Source organism: Coenobita brevimanus, chromosome 57 (assembly GCF_032717465.1).
Source record: "Coenobita brevimanus isolate Jiangsu-jjx chromosome 57, ASM3271746v2, whole genome shotgun sequence".
Lineage (NCBI taxonomy): Eukaryota > Metazoa > Arthropoda > Malacostraca > Decapoda > Coenobitidae > Coenobita > Coenobita brevimanus.
The window spans coordinates 21,301,358-21,320,000 of record NC_137010.1 but is presented as its reverse complement, the minus strand read 5'-3'; the positions used below and the strand labels follow the sequence as shown (position 1 = coordinate 21,320,000).

The window sequence follows — 18,643 nt, the reverse complement described above, 5'->3', positions numbered from 1 at the left end:
TTCCAACAGCTCGCTAAGCCTGTCTAATCCTCTCCTGAATTTCATTGTTTAATGATCCATTAGATGATACAATCGTTCCCAGATATTTAAAGTTTTCTACATTCTTCACCACATTATTCCCAATTACACAATCGATTTGGTTCTCCACGTTCATATTAATAATTTCAGTCTTTTCACAATTTATTACCAATCCCACTTTTTCCTCCTTCCTCCACCAGACAATCAAGCACCGTCTGCATCTCGTAAATACTTCCGCAGATCAGTACAATATCATCAGCATAGTCCAAATCCATCAGCTTCTTATTTTCTTTCCAGTTAATTCCTGCACCTGTTCTCCTTACAACCTTTTTCATAACATAATCCATAACCAAAACAAACAACAATGGCGAAAGAACTCCTCCTTGAATCGCTCCTGACCTAACTTGAAATGGATCACCCAAAGAACCACCCACCATTACCTTACAAAAAGTACCTTCATGCAGGCTTCTAATAGTATTTACAAACTTTTCTGGTATACCATAGAATCTCATAATTTTCAACATAGCTCCATGTGAAACACTATCAAACGCCTTTTCAAAATCCACAAAACACATACTAAGTGGCATTTTCATCTCCTTAGCTTGTTGCATTAGATGCCGTACAATAAAAATCTGATCATTACAACCTCGACCCTTTCTAAATCCCGCTTGTTCTTCTCTTAAAATTTTATCAATTACAGGTTCTATTCTGTTCAACAAGATTTTGGAAAAGACTTTTGCAACTACAGGTGTCAAAGTTATCCCCCCTCCAATTGCTGCAGACACTTAAATCTCCCTTTTTTGGTATTTTTAAAATCACTCCATTTTTCCACTCTTCTGGAATTCCACCATTATCCCAAGCCACATTAAAATCACATCCAAACCTGAGGCCAAAAATTATGGAATATTTAGTCATTACGCAAGAAAACTGAACAAAATACGGTAAAAATCAGACAATACGCTGGCAGATTTTGTCATAGCACGCATTGCATCTGCCCGTGACGTATCCCTTGATCCTCCCTCCCTCTTGGTGGTTTGTCCAGACCAAACCACAGGTTATGCCGGTTTTGCTAGGTACTAAAATACATGTATGAGATTTGGTACTTATGGTACTGTTAAGTACATCTGGTATGACAGAAAAATATACCAACCAATTTTCTGTTACTGATCTGTGATGAGCATAATATAGTAGAAATAAGCTGATTAACTTTAAGGGGTGGCACCAGCGTCCATACATGACATGTCTTCACGAAACTTCAGTGCGTATTAGACTTACACAGTGCACATGACGCACTCAGTCACGAGTCTTCTACGAGCCCAGAAGGAAGTGCTTAGATTTACTTAGAAATGGGCAAGCCACAGTATTTGCAGAAATTTAGAAAGGCATGGCTAAAAGACAGAAAGTACAAAAACTGGCTTCTCAAGGTCCCTGGAGATGATAGAAATGGATTTTGTAAAATTTGCAAATGTACTTTGCAAAATTGTGCAACCTTGAGAAACACAGACACACAAACAAACATAAGAAAGCTGCAGAGCCTTTTAGTAGAGTACAACACACATTTCTTCTATTTAAGAAACTTGGTGAAGCAAAAAAAGTGGAGGGAACTCTGGCCATGTTTGACCTGTTGATTAATATTGACCTATTTTGTCAATATTGTGTAGGAAAAAACTGCTATAACTTGATTACAAAAATGTGGGGGGGAGAGTAATATTAGCGACTTTTGATGGAATGCTTAGCGACGTTTTGGTGACTTTTAGGCATGAGCATAGTGACATCTGAAAATGTGGGTTGGTAACCCTGATTCCTGGGCCACTCCAGTCAACCCTCTGCCCACTCACAGCCTCCACACGTGCTGTGTTAACTTTTTTTTTTTTTTTTTTTTTTTTTTTTTTGGTCTCCCACCTGACCCTCCCTAACCATGTCGCACTACCGTGACTCAGCAAGATGGTAGAAAAGTTTGACCCAGGAGCAGAAGCTTGAAGTGATCAAGCGGAAGGAGAGAGAACGTAATTGTGCCATTGCCAAAAAGTACCAAGTCAACAAGTCAACTATTCATTTGACCCAGCGCTTGTTATGGTGGCTAGGTACCTGGCCATGTACTGCAACCAACGGGAGAGGGAAGGACTTCCAATCAGCTCTATAAAAGTACGAAGGACTGGAGAGCCAGCGCGGCCAGAAGACTGTGCTGGGGACCAGTAGGAATCCTGCCCTCCCTTGGAACCCCACTCCCCCTCCCTCCAGGAAGTCCACAAACTCGTCAGTTCAAAGTGAGGAATCCTGCAGTGTTTGTGTGTACTGAAGTTATTTTTAGGTAGGTAAATGCCCTTGGAAAAATCCTGGAAAATTGCCCCAAAAGGTGAAGTTGGGGCTGGCTGGGGTACCATGAAACCCTTTAACATGTAAACATATGGCTGCATAATGTGGAATTTTCAAAAAGCGGAACCTGCCGGGAACAATATTCACGTGTTATATGAGCAGTGAATATATATATATATATATATATATATATGTATATGTATGTATGTATATATATGCGCAGTGGCAGTATCGTAACCAATGAGGTCTTGCCTAAGTGACGTATTTGCTGCTGCTGTAAAGCTCGAATTAGGAAAAGTTTCAATACCATCTCAGCACTTTTGCGGCACCTCGGTTTGGGTTACCTTTCCTAGAAGGGTAGTCAAGTCGTACCCCACCTGCTTGTGGTGACCTCGCAGACACCATGTTTTTTGTGTTTTTTTTTTCCATTTTTGTTTTTTGTGCTTTTTTTCTTTCGGTTTTCTTTTTTTTCTCCTAAATTAGGGTGACACAAACGGGGGCGGTGCTACCCGGGTTTTTCCCGGGTAGTATTGTATATACGTTTTGCTGTTGTCATTTTGTTTTTTTGTTTTTTCTCCCTTATCATGAGTAAACAACACCAGTGCCCTCGCTGCAGTAGGTCTGTAGCAAAAAGTGCACAAGCACTGAAGTGCGCCTACTGCAGCGAGTGGATTCATATAGCTTGTGAAAATTTGGATGCAGGCGACTATCCATTCATGAAGAGGAGCCACCAGCTGGGCTTTCGCTGGCCGTGTAGCCAGTGTGTTGCACCAGCAGACGAGGTCTTGGCTGGTGGAGGAAGTATTACCAAGAAGGAGTATGAAGATAAAGTTATTGGGCCAATCTTTCAAGCAATCAGAGACGTATCAAATAGACTGGAGGCATTAGAGACCAAGGTCTCATCACCCATGGTGGTCACACAAGATCAGGCCAAGTCATTTGCGGATACTGTTCGCGGGTCTCTCGTGGGGGGAGGGAAGGATCTGCCCGGGGGCGTGATTGAGATCAGTGCTCATGGTCAGAAAAAAGCCATTCATAGTCAGCATGTACTGATTGTGAAACCAGAGAGTGGCGCTAGTGCCCTGACAAATCAGATGGGACCAGAAGACATCAGAGGCGTACTTAACTCGGTACCGGTTGACAGCTTCCTTAAGACCAAGGCTGGTGGGCTGGTAATGAAGTTTCCATCAGCTTAGGCCAAGGGTGAAGCAACTGGGGTGCTGACTGATCATTTTGGCCCTGAGGGCACTTTTTGCATATCAGAGCCAAAGAAAATGTTGCCTAAAATGACCGTGACAGGCCTTTCCTCTTCCTTGGATGACTCTGACATCATCCCAAATATTCTGAGAAAAAACAATAAAATTAAGTAAGATGCCCGTTGATCGAGGTTGTACCCTCAACCTTCTCTTCACAAGGACAAGGAATGTCACCAAAACTGCTGTCTTGAAGATGTCGCCAGAGGTGAGATCCTCCATTGTAGAACAGGGCAATTACATCTATGTGGATCTTACAAGATGCCGTGCTTTTGATAGATTCTGGGTTACACAGTGTCATCATTGTCAAGGCTTTGGTCATACATTTGAGAGATGTTCTAGGAAAAGTGATGAACCTAAATGTGTCTTTTGTGCTGGAGCCCATAAATCTAAGGACTGTAGTAACAGAAATTCTCCCAAATGCATCAACTGCTCCTCTTTAAGACATCAAGATGCTAATTCAAAGTCGCAGGTGGTTGCCCATTTTGCTTCAAGTAGAGAATGTCCAATTATGATTTCTCATAGGAATAGATTGATTGAAAACACCAATTTTGACCATTCAAAAAACTGACTACGTCCCTCTTGAACCAGTTAAGGATGGGTCTTTTAAATATTCGTTCCATCCGTAATAAGATAGACTATATTAATGAAACCCTAAATCAGCACAAGCTTGACATATTGTGTTTGACTGAAACCTGGTTGTATGAGTCTGATATCGATATTATTCGTAATGCTTTACCTAAGACACATTCTATTATTAGTATTCCCAGCCCTGCTGCTGACTATCCAGGAGGAGGCGTAGCACTCATCCAGTAGGCAGCACTTGCAAACGTTTCTCTCATTGACTCAGACCTGACCCCATCATCATTTGAATTTATGGAAGTATTAATAAATTTCCATCAGAATACCATTAGAATTGCAATTGTCTATCGACCAGGTCATCCGGGCAGAGATCGAGGTTTTATGGAGGAGTTTGGGCAGTTTCTTGAAGGGTTTTCTCTTAAACCTGGAGGACTTCTTGTTTGTGGTGATTTCAATTATTGGGTTGACAGTCCAGAGTCAAAACCATTTTCTTCAGAATTCCTTGAGTTGATCACCCAGAACAATTTTTTCAATCATGTGAGTAATCCAACTCATGTCTCAGGACATGTCCTTGACTTGATCTTGTCGCCTGTTGGTTGCAGGCGCGTATCAGATGTGGAGGTTGACTCATTTGACCCCCTCATCTCTGATCATGCTCTGATCACTCTTAGTTTTGATGTCCCAAAATCCTTTTCATATAAAAAGGTCATCAGGTTCAGAAATTACAACAATGTTGACTGCCAGTTGATGTGTTTTGAAATTGATCAACGTTTAAACTCCATTGATTCTTCAAGTCTTTCTTCTGGTGAATTGGTTGATATTTACAACAACGAGCTCAGGTCAATTTTTGACCATTATTGTCCTGAGGTAGTAAAAACAATCACTGTTCGTGATAATTCTCCGTGGTATGGTCCATCCATTAATTCTTTGCGTAGACAACGTAGAAGGGCAGAACGTGAGTGGCGCTTGCAGCGGACCGAAGTAACTCGTTTGCGTTCTGTTTTTGCAAGAAGAGCAGTCGTTCACACTGTAAAAGCCCAAAAGGCAAGGTATTATCAAAATAAAGTTGATTCATGTGGTGGTGATAAAAAAAAACTGTCTGCAGTTGTGAACAATTTGGTTGGTCGGAGGAATGTAATTGTTAAGCCAACTTCTTTATCTGATGCCCAATTGGCTTCTGATTTTGCTTCATTTTTTACAAGTAAGATATCTCGCATAAGAAGTGATTTAGACAGCAGTTCTCCTAGTGAAGTGTACTCAGTTGACTTCCAGCCACAGTGCACCGGGGATCATTTGCTTTCAACATTTCATCCACTGGATGTAAACAAAGTCAGATGTTACATCCGAGAACTTAATAAAACATTTTGCTCACTCGATCCATGTAACATGTCACAACTGCCTGATGTGTATGAGCATGCTGCAGACTTTATCTGCAACATAATAAATAGATGCATCTTAGAAAGTAATGTTGTGCAGTCTGAGAAACTTGCTTTGCTTAGGCCCCTAATTAAGAAACCTGGCCTTGATGTCGAGAGCATGACAAATTAAAGTCCTGTAATCCGAATCACAGGGGACCGAGGGTCTTTCGGACTATTGGATTTTTCGGAATATTGGGAGGGACCTCTGAAAACACCAGAAGTATGTACATGATCATTAAAGAAACATTTAAAATGATATAGGTTACTGTTTTCATCACCAGAATTGCATAGAAGTGAAGATGAATAGTTGCAGGCTGGTTCATCCAAGTCCAAGCCAGATAAAGCCTTAGATAAAGCCCAGAAAAATTAGAAAAATCCCAGAGAAATTTGGGGAAAAAAAAAAAAATTTGCCTTGATGATATCTGAATATTTTGATTTTCAGATTATTGGTGGCCAGATTAGAGGACTTTTACTGTATATATATATATATATATATATATATATATATATATATATATATATATATAGATGTATATATAAATATATACCCTGTATGTATATATATATCTTATCTATCTATTGCCAGACGCCTTAAACCTGAATCACCAGACCTACGAATCTGAAGTTGATACCAGGCATGTACGGGATTCCAGACAAACTTTGTGGGTAAAAAGATATATATAGAAATGGCACAGATTTTATTCCTATATTTCTTACATGAAATACATACATTTCGAAAGTAAATTATGTTACTTACATTTCAAAATGACACTAGCATAGAAGAGGAAAAAAATGAAAAAAGTTGTCAAAAATGGGAAAAAAAAAATGACTTATCTTCTAAGGATCACAGCCAGCCTCAGTCTTGAGGTATGCCGCTGAAACTTGGCACATGTGGAGTCCATACGTCCCATGTAATGCTCCAGTTCCCCGCATGGGTTGCTGTTTGCAATGTTGCAAAATGAAGGGTATGTTTCTATGCGCCAGGCATGTCCGGGATTCCGGACAATGGGGCACTACCTCTATGATAGAGACAGGAACCAGACGATTGCACCTCACACAGCAAGAGCACATCTCAAACTGAGATGTCATGGGCAGCCAGCCTCATAGGCCTAACACTATCTTGTCCATGAGGCAAAATAGGCCTCTTGTCGGCATCTTGGACAAGTCGGGTGATTACGGGTTAAGCCAGTATGGGGTGACCACAAACAAATCGCCTCCATGTCACCATGGCCCTCACCATTTCACTGCCCTGCTCCCAACTCACACCCCCCTCTCTCATATACCTCTCCACTCCATCCCTCCATCTCATCCTCGGCCTCCCCCTCCCTCTCCCCCCCTCCACCTCACTCGCATACACTCTCCTCGTCAGTCTTTCACCCTCCATCCTCACCACATGACCAAACCACCTCAGTGTGTTCCTCCTAACGCTTCCTATCACATCCACATCCACACCACAACGCTCCTTTATATCCTCATTTGTCAGCCTGTTTCTCCATGTGATTCCACAGGCTCCTCTTAAATAACTAATTTCCACTGCTCTCACTCTTGACTTATGTCCCTCCAACAACGTCCAAGCTTCACTTCCATACGTTAGAGTTGGTATCACAATACTGTCATGTAGTAACTTTTTCACTTCCATGCTCACTTCCCTGTTTCTTTTCACTGCTTTCAGGGAACCAGCAACCTTTCTTCCTTGTTGTACCCTGTGAAGCACTTCTCCCTCCAAACTTCCATCCATACTCATCACACTACCCAAGTACTTAAACATACTCACATTTTCCATTTCCGCATCATCCAACTTCACTGTACATTCACTGACTTCACCTCTCTCAAAGACCATCACTTTACTCTTCCCTACATTCACCTTTAGATTCCATTTCATACACACTCTCCCAAACTCATCGACCAAGCCTTGCAGCTCCCTTTCGTCTCCACTTAACAACACAGTATCATCTGCAAACAACAATACAGGGAGTTTCCAAACACTACCCTCTCTCATTAGGGCCACTCCAACATCCACTGCCCTACCTTGTATCTCTTTTATTACCCCATCCATGTACAGATTGAACAACCATGGAGACATGACATATCCCTGTTTCAACTCAACCTTCAAATAGAAAAATTCACTCAGTTCACCATCCACATGCACTGCAGCCTTAGCACCCTCATACATACTCTTCACAGCATTCAACAACTTCCCATCTACTCCATATGAGGGCCCTAATAACATAGTGTACTGAACGCCACATATTGAAAACGGAGAAAAATGCAGTTAAAGTTGCGTACCTTTCAAAATGCCATAACTTTGGAACTAGTGAATATTTTTTAGTGCTTTTTTTTATATTTTAGCTTGAAGTTCATACTTTCATGTCATGGTAATCTTGGTAGAAGAGAAGTTAGTAGCATTCTGAAATGTACAGCAATATCTGCATTTTTCTTCAGTGTGTTTATTGGGACAAAACGTACTCTCAGTAGGCATTTTTAACAATCAAACCAACCGAAGATATCAATGGGAAATGTTTTCAAAAGCAAAACAGATGTATGTAATACTATTTTCAGAAATTAAAAACCATTATAAAAAAGGAAATCTTTCATTTTAGCCATTTGGGAATAATGGTAAGCTCTTTTTTTGTTATGAGAAGGACCAGCAGCTTTTGCTTACTGCTAAAGTCACTCATGTTCTCGAGACAATGAGAAAAGACACTAAAACAGCTCTGAAAATAGCCAGTTAATCCAGGCAGTGTTCTAGGCTGGCTGGTAAACAAAAAACTGTGTCACGTCACGACAGATTCCCAGATCACAGTTGCCCCAATGTCTTCCTGAGCTCTCTGCCTTTCCCATTTTCTGTACATTATGGCTAACTTACCATTAAAATCATGCAATTTTATGCTAAAATATTCCATTATGTTAGAATAATGGTACGATAATTAATAATGCTACAGTATATAAAAATGCATGGCTGTGAGCATAAAGAAATGCTAATATCTGGTAACACCAGACAGCACGTTGCTGGGAGGCACTCGGTACATGCTGTGACCAGCGTGAAGGCTAGTCGACGCACTGAGATGAAGCAGGCTGTGAGACCATGTTACAGAAGGTGAATTTGGACCCTAATGCCAGTTGCTTTCTGTACCTTATGGTTGCTTTCCAGATCAAAGAGGGTTTGGGCTACATAGTGGTATACTTAACTCGGTTTTGCTTGCAGTGGCGCTCGGTACACTATGTTAATAGGGGCCTCATGTATTCTTAATACTTTACACAATCCTTGTCTATCCACCCTGTCATATGCTTTCTCCAAATCCATGAAGGCCGCATACAACTTCTTTCCCTTCTCTAGAAACTTTTCCACTAAAGATCCAAGAATGAATATCTGATCTACACAATCTCTTCCCTTCTTAAAGCCTCCCTGTTCTTCTCCAACTAATTCCTCTGTTATTTCCCTAACTCCGTCAATAAGTATCCTACAATACACTTTTCCTATTACACTAAGAAGACAAATGCCCCTATGATTACCACACACTTCTTTTTCCCCTTTTCCTTTGTGCAAGGGAATAATTATACCTAACTTCCAATCTTCTGGGATTCTACCTTCCTCCCAGGCCAATCTGCACATCTTCCACATCCATTCTACAACTATCTCTCCCCCATGCTTCAGCATTTCACCACACACTCCATCAATTCCTGGGGCTTCCCCAGTTTGACTTTCTTCATTGCTTCCACAACTTCTGTCCTACTGATTTCTTCCTGTCTTCTCACCTCCCTCCTTCTCCCAGCCATTCCCCAGCAACTTATACTCGCATTAGTTCCATTCTCTATGTTCAACAATTCCTTGAAGTGTTCTCTCCATTTATCTTTTTCTCTCCTCCCCACTACTAATCTACCATTTTTATCTTTCACTCTCCTACTAACTTCACTGCCACCCTGTCTTACTCTTTTCACCTCTTTCCAGAACATTTTCTTACAGTCCCTCCACTTTACACTCAGATTCCTTCCTAATTCCTCATCCACTCTCTTCTTGCTCTCTCTTACTAATCTTTTCATCTCTCTCTTCCTTTCTACATATAACTTTCTTCCGCCTCTCAACTTCTTCCACGCCCCTGTTTCTTATCCATTCGTTGTATGCTTTCTTCTTTTGTGTCACAGCCTGTCTCACCTCTTCATTCCACCATGCTGTTCCTTGCACCCCCTTCTGTCCACACGCCACATCACATGCTGCACATGTTTCTTCTGTGAATATCTTGCACACACCTTCCACGTCCCCCATCTGCTCCAATTCATATTTGCCCAATCGTTCCTCCACTTCTCTCTTATCTTCTGCCTTTTTCTCATCCTCTTGTAACCCTTCCACTCTCTTTGCAACTACTCCTTCCTCCTGTCCTCCCCTTCTTCTATTTCTCCATCTTACTTGGATCTTGATTCTGGCCACCCCCAAGTAGTGGTCAGAAAGTCAACTCCCCCAACCTCTATAAGCTCTTGCATCCATTACATTATATATATATATATATATATATATATATATATATATATATATATATATATATATATACAGTATATATATATATATATTGATAGAGAGAGAGAGAGAGAGAGAGATACAGTCAAGTTGCCTATGGCGCAGACTTCTGTGGCACTGTTTTCTGTGACACGGCAAGGTGCCAAACCCCCCAAAAAAAATAACCATGCGCATAAACTACCTATGGCACGGGTGCGCCAAGGTTTGAAACGCGTGAGCAAATTCCCCTGGCAGCGCGTTTCCCTGTTTGTACACAAAGAAGATTGCGACCACTTCAGCTCCGTACTGCAAGTGCTTCAGCTGTTGACTTTTTTCTCTCCTATGAGGAGGTTAAACTTCATCACATTCATTGTATTAAGTAATGAAACATTAAAGATTCTTTGGGTATTGTGACTAGTTTATAGGTTTGTTTGTAAAACCGCTATAAACAGGTTAGTGACGAAGCATCTATCTCTGAGCTAAGACGAAGTATAATGCCTCCCAGCATCATCATCACGTACATAAGAATGATTACTGATGTGTTAAATGTGAGTTTTGTTGGCACTTGAACATACAAATTTTATCAAATAAACATCTTCAGTCAGTGCTTGACCAGGCAGCCTCCACCATCTTTAATGTTTTGGTCGGTCATCTGATGTGTGTGTACTTGGCCGAGCTTTTTTTCGCTCGATCTGCAGCATGTGGTATTGCCCAAGTAGATGCTAGGGTGATCACCCTCCCGTTTTTTATGCTTCTTGTTACATGTAATACGTGCATTGACTGATTGCTTGATTGTGTGTGTGTGTAAAGTGGGGAAAAATGGGGAAAAGTGGGGTGAAAAGGGGGACTTTGGACGAACATCCAGAACCAAATTCCATTCTTCCCATGGGTTTAGTTATTTGTATGGCATGGTTTTCTATGGCGCGGGCTTGGTCCAAAACCAATTTGCCACATTTTAGGCAACTTAACTGTATACTGTATATATATATATATATATATATATATATATATATATGTGTGACTGTAATATATGGGGGTGGCTCTGATGAATGAGAGTGAGATTTGAAAGATTCCGGAGTTGCTGTTTGCTGATGATACAGTGTTGTTGAGTGAAGATGAATGGGAGTTGCAAGGTTTGGTGAATGAGTTTGGGACAGTGTGTAGGAAGAGGAATCTGAAAGTTGATGTAAACAAGAGTTAAGTTTTGGTGTTTGAGAGGAATGAAGTCACAGAGTGTGCAGTGAGGTTGGATAGTGAGGATATGGAGAATGTGAGTGCATTCAAGTACTTGGGTAGTGTGATGAGTAAGGATGGAACTTTGGGGGATGAAGTGCGTGAAAGGGTACAGCAGGGAAGGAAGGTTGTTAGTTCTGAAAGCAGTGATGAGAAATAGGGAGGTGAGTATGGAAGTTAAGAAGTCACTGCATGATAGTATTGTGATCCCTACCCTGACGTATGGAAGCGAGGCGTGGACCTTGCAAGAGGGGAACAAGTCAAGAGTGAGAGCAATAGAAATGAGTTACTTGAGAGGAGCATGTGGAGTGACATGGAGGGACAGGTTGACGAATGAAGAAGTGAAGGAACGTTGAGGGGTGGATGTGATGTGGTTGAGAAGATTTGGAGAAATACACTGATGTGGTTTGGACATGTGAGAGAATGGAGAATGAAAGACTGACTAAAAGGGTGTATGTAGGTGAGGTGGAGGGAGGGAGAGGGAGGGGTAGAACGAGGATGAGGTGAAGGGATGGAGTTGAGGGGTATATGAGGGAGGGGGGAGGGTAGCCTAAGGGTGGGTGACAGAGCGACTTGGAGGCGTTTTGTCTGCAGCCACCCTTTGCGGGATTTGGCCGTCGGGCTATAGATAGATAGATGTGTATATATATATGTATATATATATATATATATATATATATATATATATATATATATATATACACACTCTGCTTTAAATGTAGACTTCACAAAAGAAACTGACTGCACAGGGTTTAATATAAACTAAAAGCACACTACAGGGAAGATATAAGCTATCCAATATGGGTATCAGGAAGCCACTACCCCTTTCCCCAGAGCCTAACAGTTATTGTACGTCCGGCTGTGCTGTAGGCTGTCACTTCCCGTCTGACCACGGAGCTGCCAAGATCTCATAGTAACATTCATAGAATGTTTTAAAACCTGTAGATCTGCAGTTATTTGTGCTACATAACTTTCCCATACACCACTGTACTCATGAATTGTTTGCCTATGGAAACTGATTTCCAATAGGTAAAGAGGCTACAGTAATAAAAGTAGAGCAAGAATAAGTAGAAGAATGGTTGAACAGTGTTTATACCATTTTTTACTCATCAACAGAAACTGTTGAATCAGTTCAAGAATAAAGTAAGAGTTCTCAGAGTAAAAATTATCTTGATTACCATGGTCACTTCAAATTTTAGGAAAAGTAGGGCAGAGCTGAGGTAGAGAGTTTTTTATGTAAAGATTTGCCAGTGCAGCGACTTGTATGTTTGGGTGGTGTGCTGTACCACGTCTTCGTCCCTTGTCTCTGTACCACAGTCCCCCCCCCCCCATATCTCTCTCTCTCTCTCTCTCTCTCGTAATGTACAATGGTTACAGTGTTTGTAAGGTTAGTCAGTTTGCTGCGGTCAGTAATTTTGTGATCCATTTAGATTTTGGTGCCATTTTGGGTAGCCAGTTGTCACTCAGCGCAACTCAGCCTCAGCCGTTTGGACACCACTGTACATTATGAGAGAGAGAAGGGGGGTGGAGGAGGACTGCGTCACGCAGAGACAAGGGAGGGAGAGGTGGTACAGCACACCACCCAAACATGCATGTCACTGTGCTTAAAAAACTCTCTATCTCAGCTCTGCCATACTTTTCCCATAAAATCTGAAGTGACCATGGTAATCAAGATAATTTTCTCTCTGAGAATTCTTGCTTTATTCTTGAATTGATTTGATAGTTGCTGTAAAAGTCAGTGATAAGTGAAAAGTGATATAAACATTTTTCAGCCATTCTTCTACTTATTCTTGGTCTAATTTTATTACTGTAGCCTCTCTTTACCTTTTGGATATCAGTTTCCATAGACGAAACATTCACGAGTATAGTGGTGTAAGGGAAGGTTATATAGCACAAATAATTGCAGATCTAAAGGTATTAAAATGTTGTTATATCACACAATGAATATTGCTATGAGATCTTGGCAGCTCCATGGTCAGATGGTAAGTGATAGCCCACAGCCCAGCCAGCTGTATGATAACTGTCAGGAGCTGGGGATGGGGGCATGGCTTACTGAAATATCCAGGTTGGATAGCCTATAGTATATTGATGATACAGACAATACTAGGCAGGACAACTGCATCCTAGTACTTGGTCATGTTGGCCATGGCTTGGCTTCAGTTACAAACAGGAGGCAGTTGGGCCTGTCTGCTACATTTTGGAAGTTTTCTGAATTCATCTTCTTGACCTGCCTGTTGCAAATTTCGTCCATAAGGTGAGGCACTGAAAGGTCTTGCATGTTGTAAGCCTTTCCTTTATATAATGCTATGCATTTTCTGTTGGATGCAAATCCAGAGAGTTATCTGGCCAATCCAGTACTTCAGCATCATGATCTGAGAGGAACTTTATAACCCATTTTGCCTTGTGACATGGGGCAGAGTCCTGCATAAAGTGTGTGCAACCATGAATGTCATAAAATAGCAGAAAATACTGTTTAGCATTCATCATCGTGCTTTAAGGTAGGAAGCAGAGGCTTCCCTTGCCCACTTCCTTGACTAAAACAACCCCACACTGTTATGCTCACACTGTGTTTGACAATCTTCTGAGTGTAGTTGGGGTTGTAGCGATTGACATTGCAAGGCCTCCTTACCTGCCCAGTATGAAAATGAACAATCATTAAGGTGCCTTCATGAAAGACTGTCATCTTTCTCCAGTCATCTTAAGTCCAATCTTTGTATTTTCTTCCAAAGGCAAACTGTTTCTGGTGCATTTGTTTGGTCAGAAGTGGTTTCTTGGCTGGCAAGCATGATGGCAAGTTCAGGTTCTTCTGCAGCCAGCATTGGATGGTGTGGATAAAGACACCTTGTAGGGACTTGGGATAATCAACTTTGAGTTGTGCAACTGTAATATCAGGAGTTATAAGTACCTCACGTCTTAGGAAATTGTGTGTAGCCTTCCTTGTCAAGCATTGTCATCCTGGATGAGGTTTTCTTGGCAGGACAACATTTGGTAGGAGGCCTTAGGCACTGGCTGTCACTGTCCTCATGGACTGTTCTGACTGTCTGGTTTGTTGTGCTCTTCGTTTGGTAAGGATGGTCTCCCGATTCCAGGTGAGAGTACGAGTGTTTTCCTCATAAGTTAGATCAGTAGCACCCATATCTAATCACTAGAGTGCACACAATAACACCAAATACATCAGCAAGCAATATCCAAGGGTTCTGGGTAGGGAGTGAAATTTGCAGTACTATCCCATATCTCTGGTAGTGGATGATCAAGTTAGGATTAAACACAGCGTATGCTTGAAGCAAGCATAGAGGAATGCCAGATGTCACCAGACAAATCAAGCTGATATTATGGCATGCAGTGCATGTGAAACAGGTCACTCCTGGCTGCTGTATTTCGAGGCAGAGCAACCAGATAGTGTGGGGCAAAATGAAAGGTGTTTCTAACCTTTCTTGTTTGAGAAGCATATCGTAGGGTGATTAAAAATACCCTGTATATGTCATTGAATTTGATGAGTTAATCATGCATTCTAGACAGTCTTTCAACGTGGCCGGTATGATTTTTTTTTTTTTTTTTTTTTTTTTTAATGCAAGGAAGAAGGAACCAAAGGTAAGGTTTTTATCTTTAGTCTGTTAGATATTTGTCTGCATGAAGAAAGGGCCACAACATTAATACTGGTACAGAATACTCATTTTCTGTCTATCTATTGCCAGACACCATAATCCCGTATGGGGTGGCCATTTGACTCTGAGTTATTTGTTTTACAGGGAGGGGCACTAACCCTCCACCAACCCACTTGACACATAGGGAGCACGTATGGTTTGGTTATAAAAAAAAGCTTTAAATGGACTTGTGTGAAGTCTCTATCATCATCAGCATCATATTTTGTTTTACATCTGTTTTCCATATAGTATGGGTCAGACATTGTCATTGATAGCACTCCTCCACCTAGTTCTTTTCTGTGCCTGTGTTGTAGTAATACCTTTAGAGCTAAAAGCAGCATTCACCACCTTTCCTATGTAGTACTTGGTCTACCCCCTTGTGGGACAGCTGCATACCTCATTACTTGTACATTTCTTCACTCAACTGCTCAGGTCTATTCTCTTGACATGTAGATACCATCTCAGTGTCCTTCTTTCTTCTCTCTTTTTGATGTTTTCTTCTCCCAGCCATCTTTTCAGCTCTTCTGAGAACTTTGTGTCATCTGGTTTCACGTTACATATCCACCTGATCTTTCTCGTATTGTTTTGTTCCAGTTTCATTCTATCCTTCGCATTGGCCCCCATGTTCCATTGTCATACAGTAACACTCCTTACACAGTTATCAAACATTTTCTCCTTTGTGGACAGTGTGAAAAATTGTCAGCTCTTACTACAGTCTACAGTAGGTTGTCATGGACAAACTTCATCTTTGAATGAAACATGCTTCTGGTGCATGATTGAAGGATGAAAGAACAAGCTGACACAAATTTTGTACTTAAAGCAGCTTTAAAAAAAAATTTCAAGCTACTTTCATCAGTTCATGAAAAAGGATTCATCAGCAGCTTAACCCCTGTGCACCAGCATTATTTTGGCATAGCGTTTCTCCCACTCTGGGCGTACCTCCCAAAATAGCCTGTTTTCAAACCTTCATGTCTGGGAAAGCATAGCAGTTAGGGAAATAAATTAAAGACCACATTACTCACCAAGCCAACGGCCATACCACGTTGAGTACACCACTTCCCGTCCGATCAGCAAAGTTAAGCAACGTTGGGTCTGGTTAGTACTTGGATGGGTGACCGCCTGGGAACACCAGATGCTGTTGGCATCCCTACGTGTCAAGTGGGGTTGGTGGAGGATTAGTGCCCCTCCCTGTAAAACAATTAACTCTAAGCCGTTGTCCACCCTGTTTGGGATACATGGCGTCTGGCAATGAATGAATGAATGAAAATTACTCACCAACCCTTCTTGTTGCGAGTAAAAGCATTCCCAAGTCTGCAGGTGGTTGCGTCGATGAGTAAGGGCGTGAAGAAGATGAATAACTAAGTGCTCAAAGCAGGATGTATCTGTGCATCTGTGCGTGGCCCCAACTTTGGCTTTGCTCTCGGTGTGATAAATTCTCCACTGCTAGATAAGCTAGATACAGTGGAGTCCAAGGCACACCCTATGGCATTACCATTGAGCCCTTTCCTAGTATCCTTGGAAAGAGGGTTGGCAGGGTGGATGAGGCAAGGGGTCTGCATAAAGCAGGAATGGAATCGGATGAGAAGTTTCAGAAATTATCATTCTTACCTTGCAAAGTCACAGAGAAGAGTGAGGTATGCTTGCTTGAGGTGGCAGGGGTCTCTCCCAACCCTTTAGCACCAAGATCAAATGGCAGCCAGTTCAAACGATGGTGGGAATACATAGTGGCTCCTTCCGTCACCCGGCAGTCCGCGTTCACCCATTTTGTCGTGTCATATTCTGCTTCCCGGCACGTAGGGGCTATTAAAGAAACAACTTTTAATTGAAGTAACTTTTGAATGATGTTAATTTTTCATGGCTTATTCAATCCTTTCCAGAGTACGTGAGTTGAAGGATGCGCTGCAGTCCCGTAAGGTGCAGCCTGTGGACATAACCTGGCGTGGACACAGTAGTTTTGCCTTCTTACGCTTCACTGGACCTGTGGAAGAGTGTGACGAGGTGTTGACAAAACTTGAGGGATTGACGCTACAGGATCAAGCAGTAGTGGTAGAAAGGGCCAAGGATAAGGTGGAAGAAGGGGCTGAAGAGGATGTGGTGGATGGGGAAATGGGGTGAGGAAAGAGTAGAGGATGGTAAAGAGGAATAAAGTGTGAAGGATTACAACAAATTGAATATATGGAAACACAAAATAGGGAAGACTATGTGCTAAAAGAAAAGAATGGAGCTATGTGCACCCGGAAAAGGATTTCAACTCTAAATATGAGCTAATTGTGTAGATTAGTGGAAAGAGAAATATATTTAGAGACCTGGAGTAAAAACATGGTTTTAAGATTAATCTGATGATTTTAAAAGAATTAAGAGGAAAAAGGGTAAGAATAACAATGTAGGAAATTTCTGTGAAAAACTGAATAGTAGAATAGGGTGGAATTCAAAATACAGGAAATACAAAAGTTACATATAATGTTGATAGGGAGATCTAAGGAGGTAAATGCAAAATTGGAAGAGTGAGTAAGAAAGAAAGTGCAAAAATGAGAGGTAGAAGTGTAGGTTGGTAGTGTTGACGAATTTGTTAAAGCCATGAAATGGGAGACCTGGATAATATGAGCAGACAAAGAGTAAGATTAAATGGATGAATGTGAAGAGAACTGTAAAAAAAAATAAATAAATAAAAATAAAATAAAAGGTTAAAAGCCAGGCTTGGATGAGAAGCTGAGAAAGAAGATTGGGATCTTTAGAGGGAAGTTTAAAGAATCACATGCAACAAATATTAGAATTGAAAGTAAATATGAGACAGTGAAAAAGGTTGCAGGGAATTAATAAGAGAAAAAAGTTATATGGGAAGAAATAATGATAAAAATGGCAAGAATGGTGGAAGAAAGGTCTGGTGAAAAGGAATATAATAAGAACATGAAAACATGTTAAAATGAAGGGGTAACAACATGAAGAATTTCAAGGGGATTTAGAATAAGACTTAACTTGAACTCTTTGCATAACAGTCAGTTCACTTCACGCAATACCTATGCATTGACCACATTAGTGTATATATGTGTAGATAAATAAACTCACATTTTAATAATTGTACAGTCAACAAAAGAGGTATCGATACCCTTGGGTTCAGTGGTTTGGGGCAATTTTTTTCTTTCTTTTCTCCCATGTGCTGGTACTTTTGAGTAATTAGATATTCAGTCTAGTGGCCTATTACAGTAATTTACATTAACCCCATTGGTCAGAGAACATCACTTTTATTGTTGCTGCTACCAGATATTTTAATTCAGCTGAACTACAGTGCTGCAGCATGCCTGTCAGACAAAACATCTATGGTGCAAGTTATGGAGAAAATTGGCTTTATATATATATATACTCAATGTAGTGCTGCTCTCGGGTGCCTGCCCTTTCCTCTCTTCCTTCTACTCATCCTTCCCCGTCTGTCTTTCTTTCCTTCATTCTTTCCCCTTCCTTCTGTCTATGGGTGACTCTACACTGAATGACAAGCCAAATGGTTTCCTGTACTCCAGGAAACCATTTACTCTGCTGAGTGGTAACCATATACCCAAATTTTGGCGTCTGGTGGTTTAGTGGGTAATTAAGACTCTCCAATCAGATTGAGCCTGTGTAGGTTTACGTCCAAAAGGTGGTTGGGGTTTATTGCTCACGTAATGCCACTCAGGGATGAATGATGAGTGAGGC

General features: G+C 41.2%; 1 protein-coding gene and 1 non-coding gene across 3 annotated transcripts in view; both read left to right on the top strand.

Moving 5' to 3' along the window:
• The window catches only part of lost (methenyltetrahydrofolate synthase domain-containing protein lost), a 328,112-nt gene extending 309,846 nt beyond the window's left edge, over positions 1-18,266 (top strand). For both annotated transcript variants that reach the window (XM_080274442.1, XM_080274441.1), the window contains exon 12: positions 16,834-18,266. In XM_080274442.1, the coding sequence (XP_080130568.1) occupies positions 16,834-17,071 (238 nt within the window). In that variant the 3' untranslated portion in view covers positions 17,072-18,266. The remainder of the gene's footprint in view (positions 1-16,833) is intronic.
• On the top strand, positions 15,982-16,100 carry LOC145402500 (5S ribosomal RNA). The gene has a single exon (XR_013897795.1). It is a non-coding gene; the product is annotated as a 5S ribosomal RNA (ribosomal RNA).
• Positions 18,267-18,643: the final 377 nt, after the last annotated feature.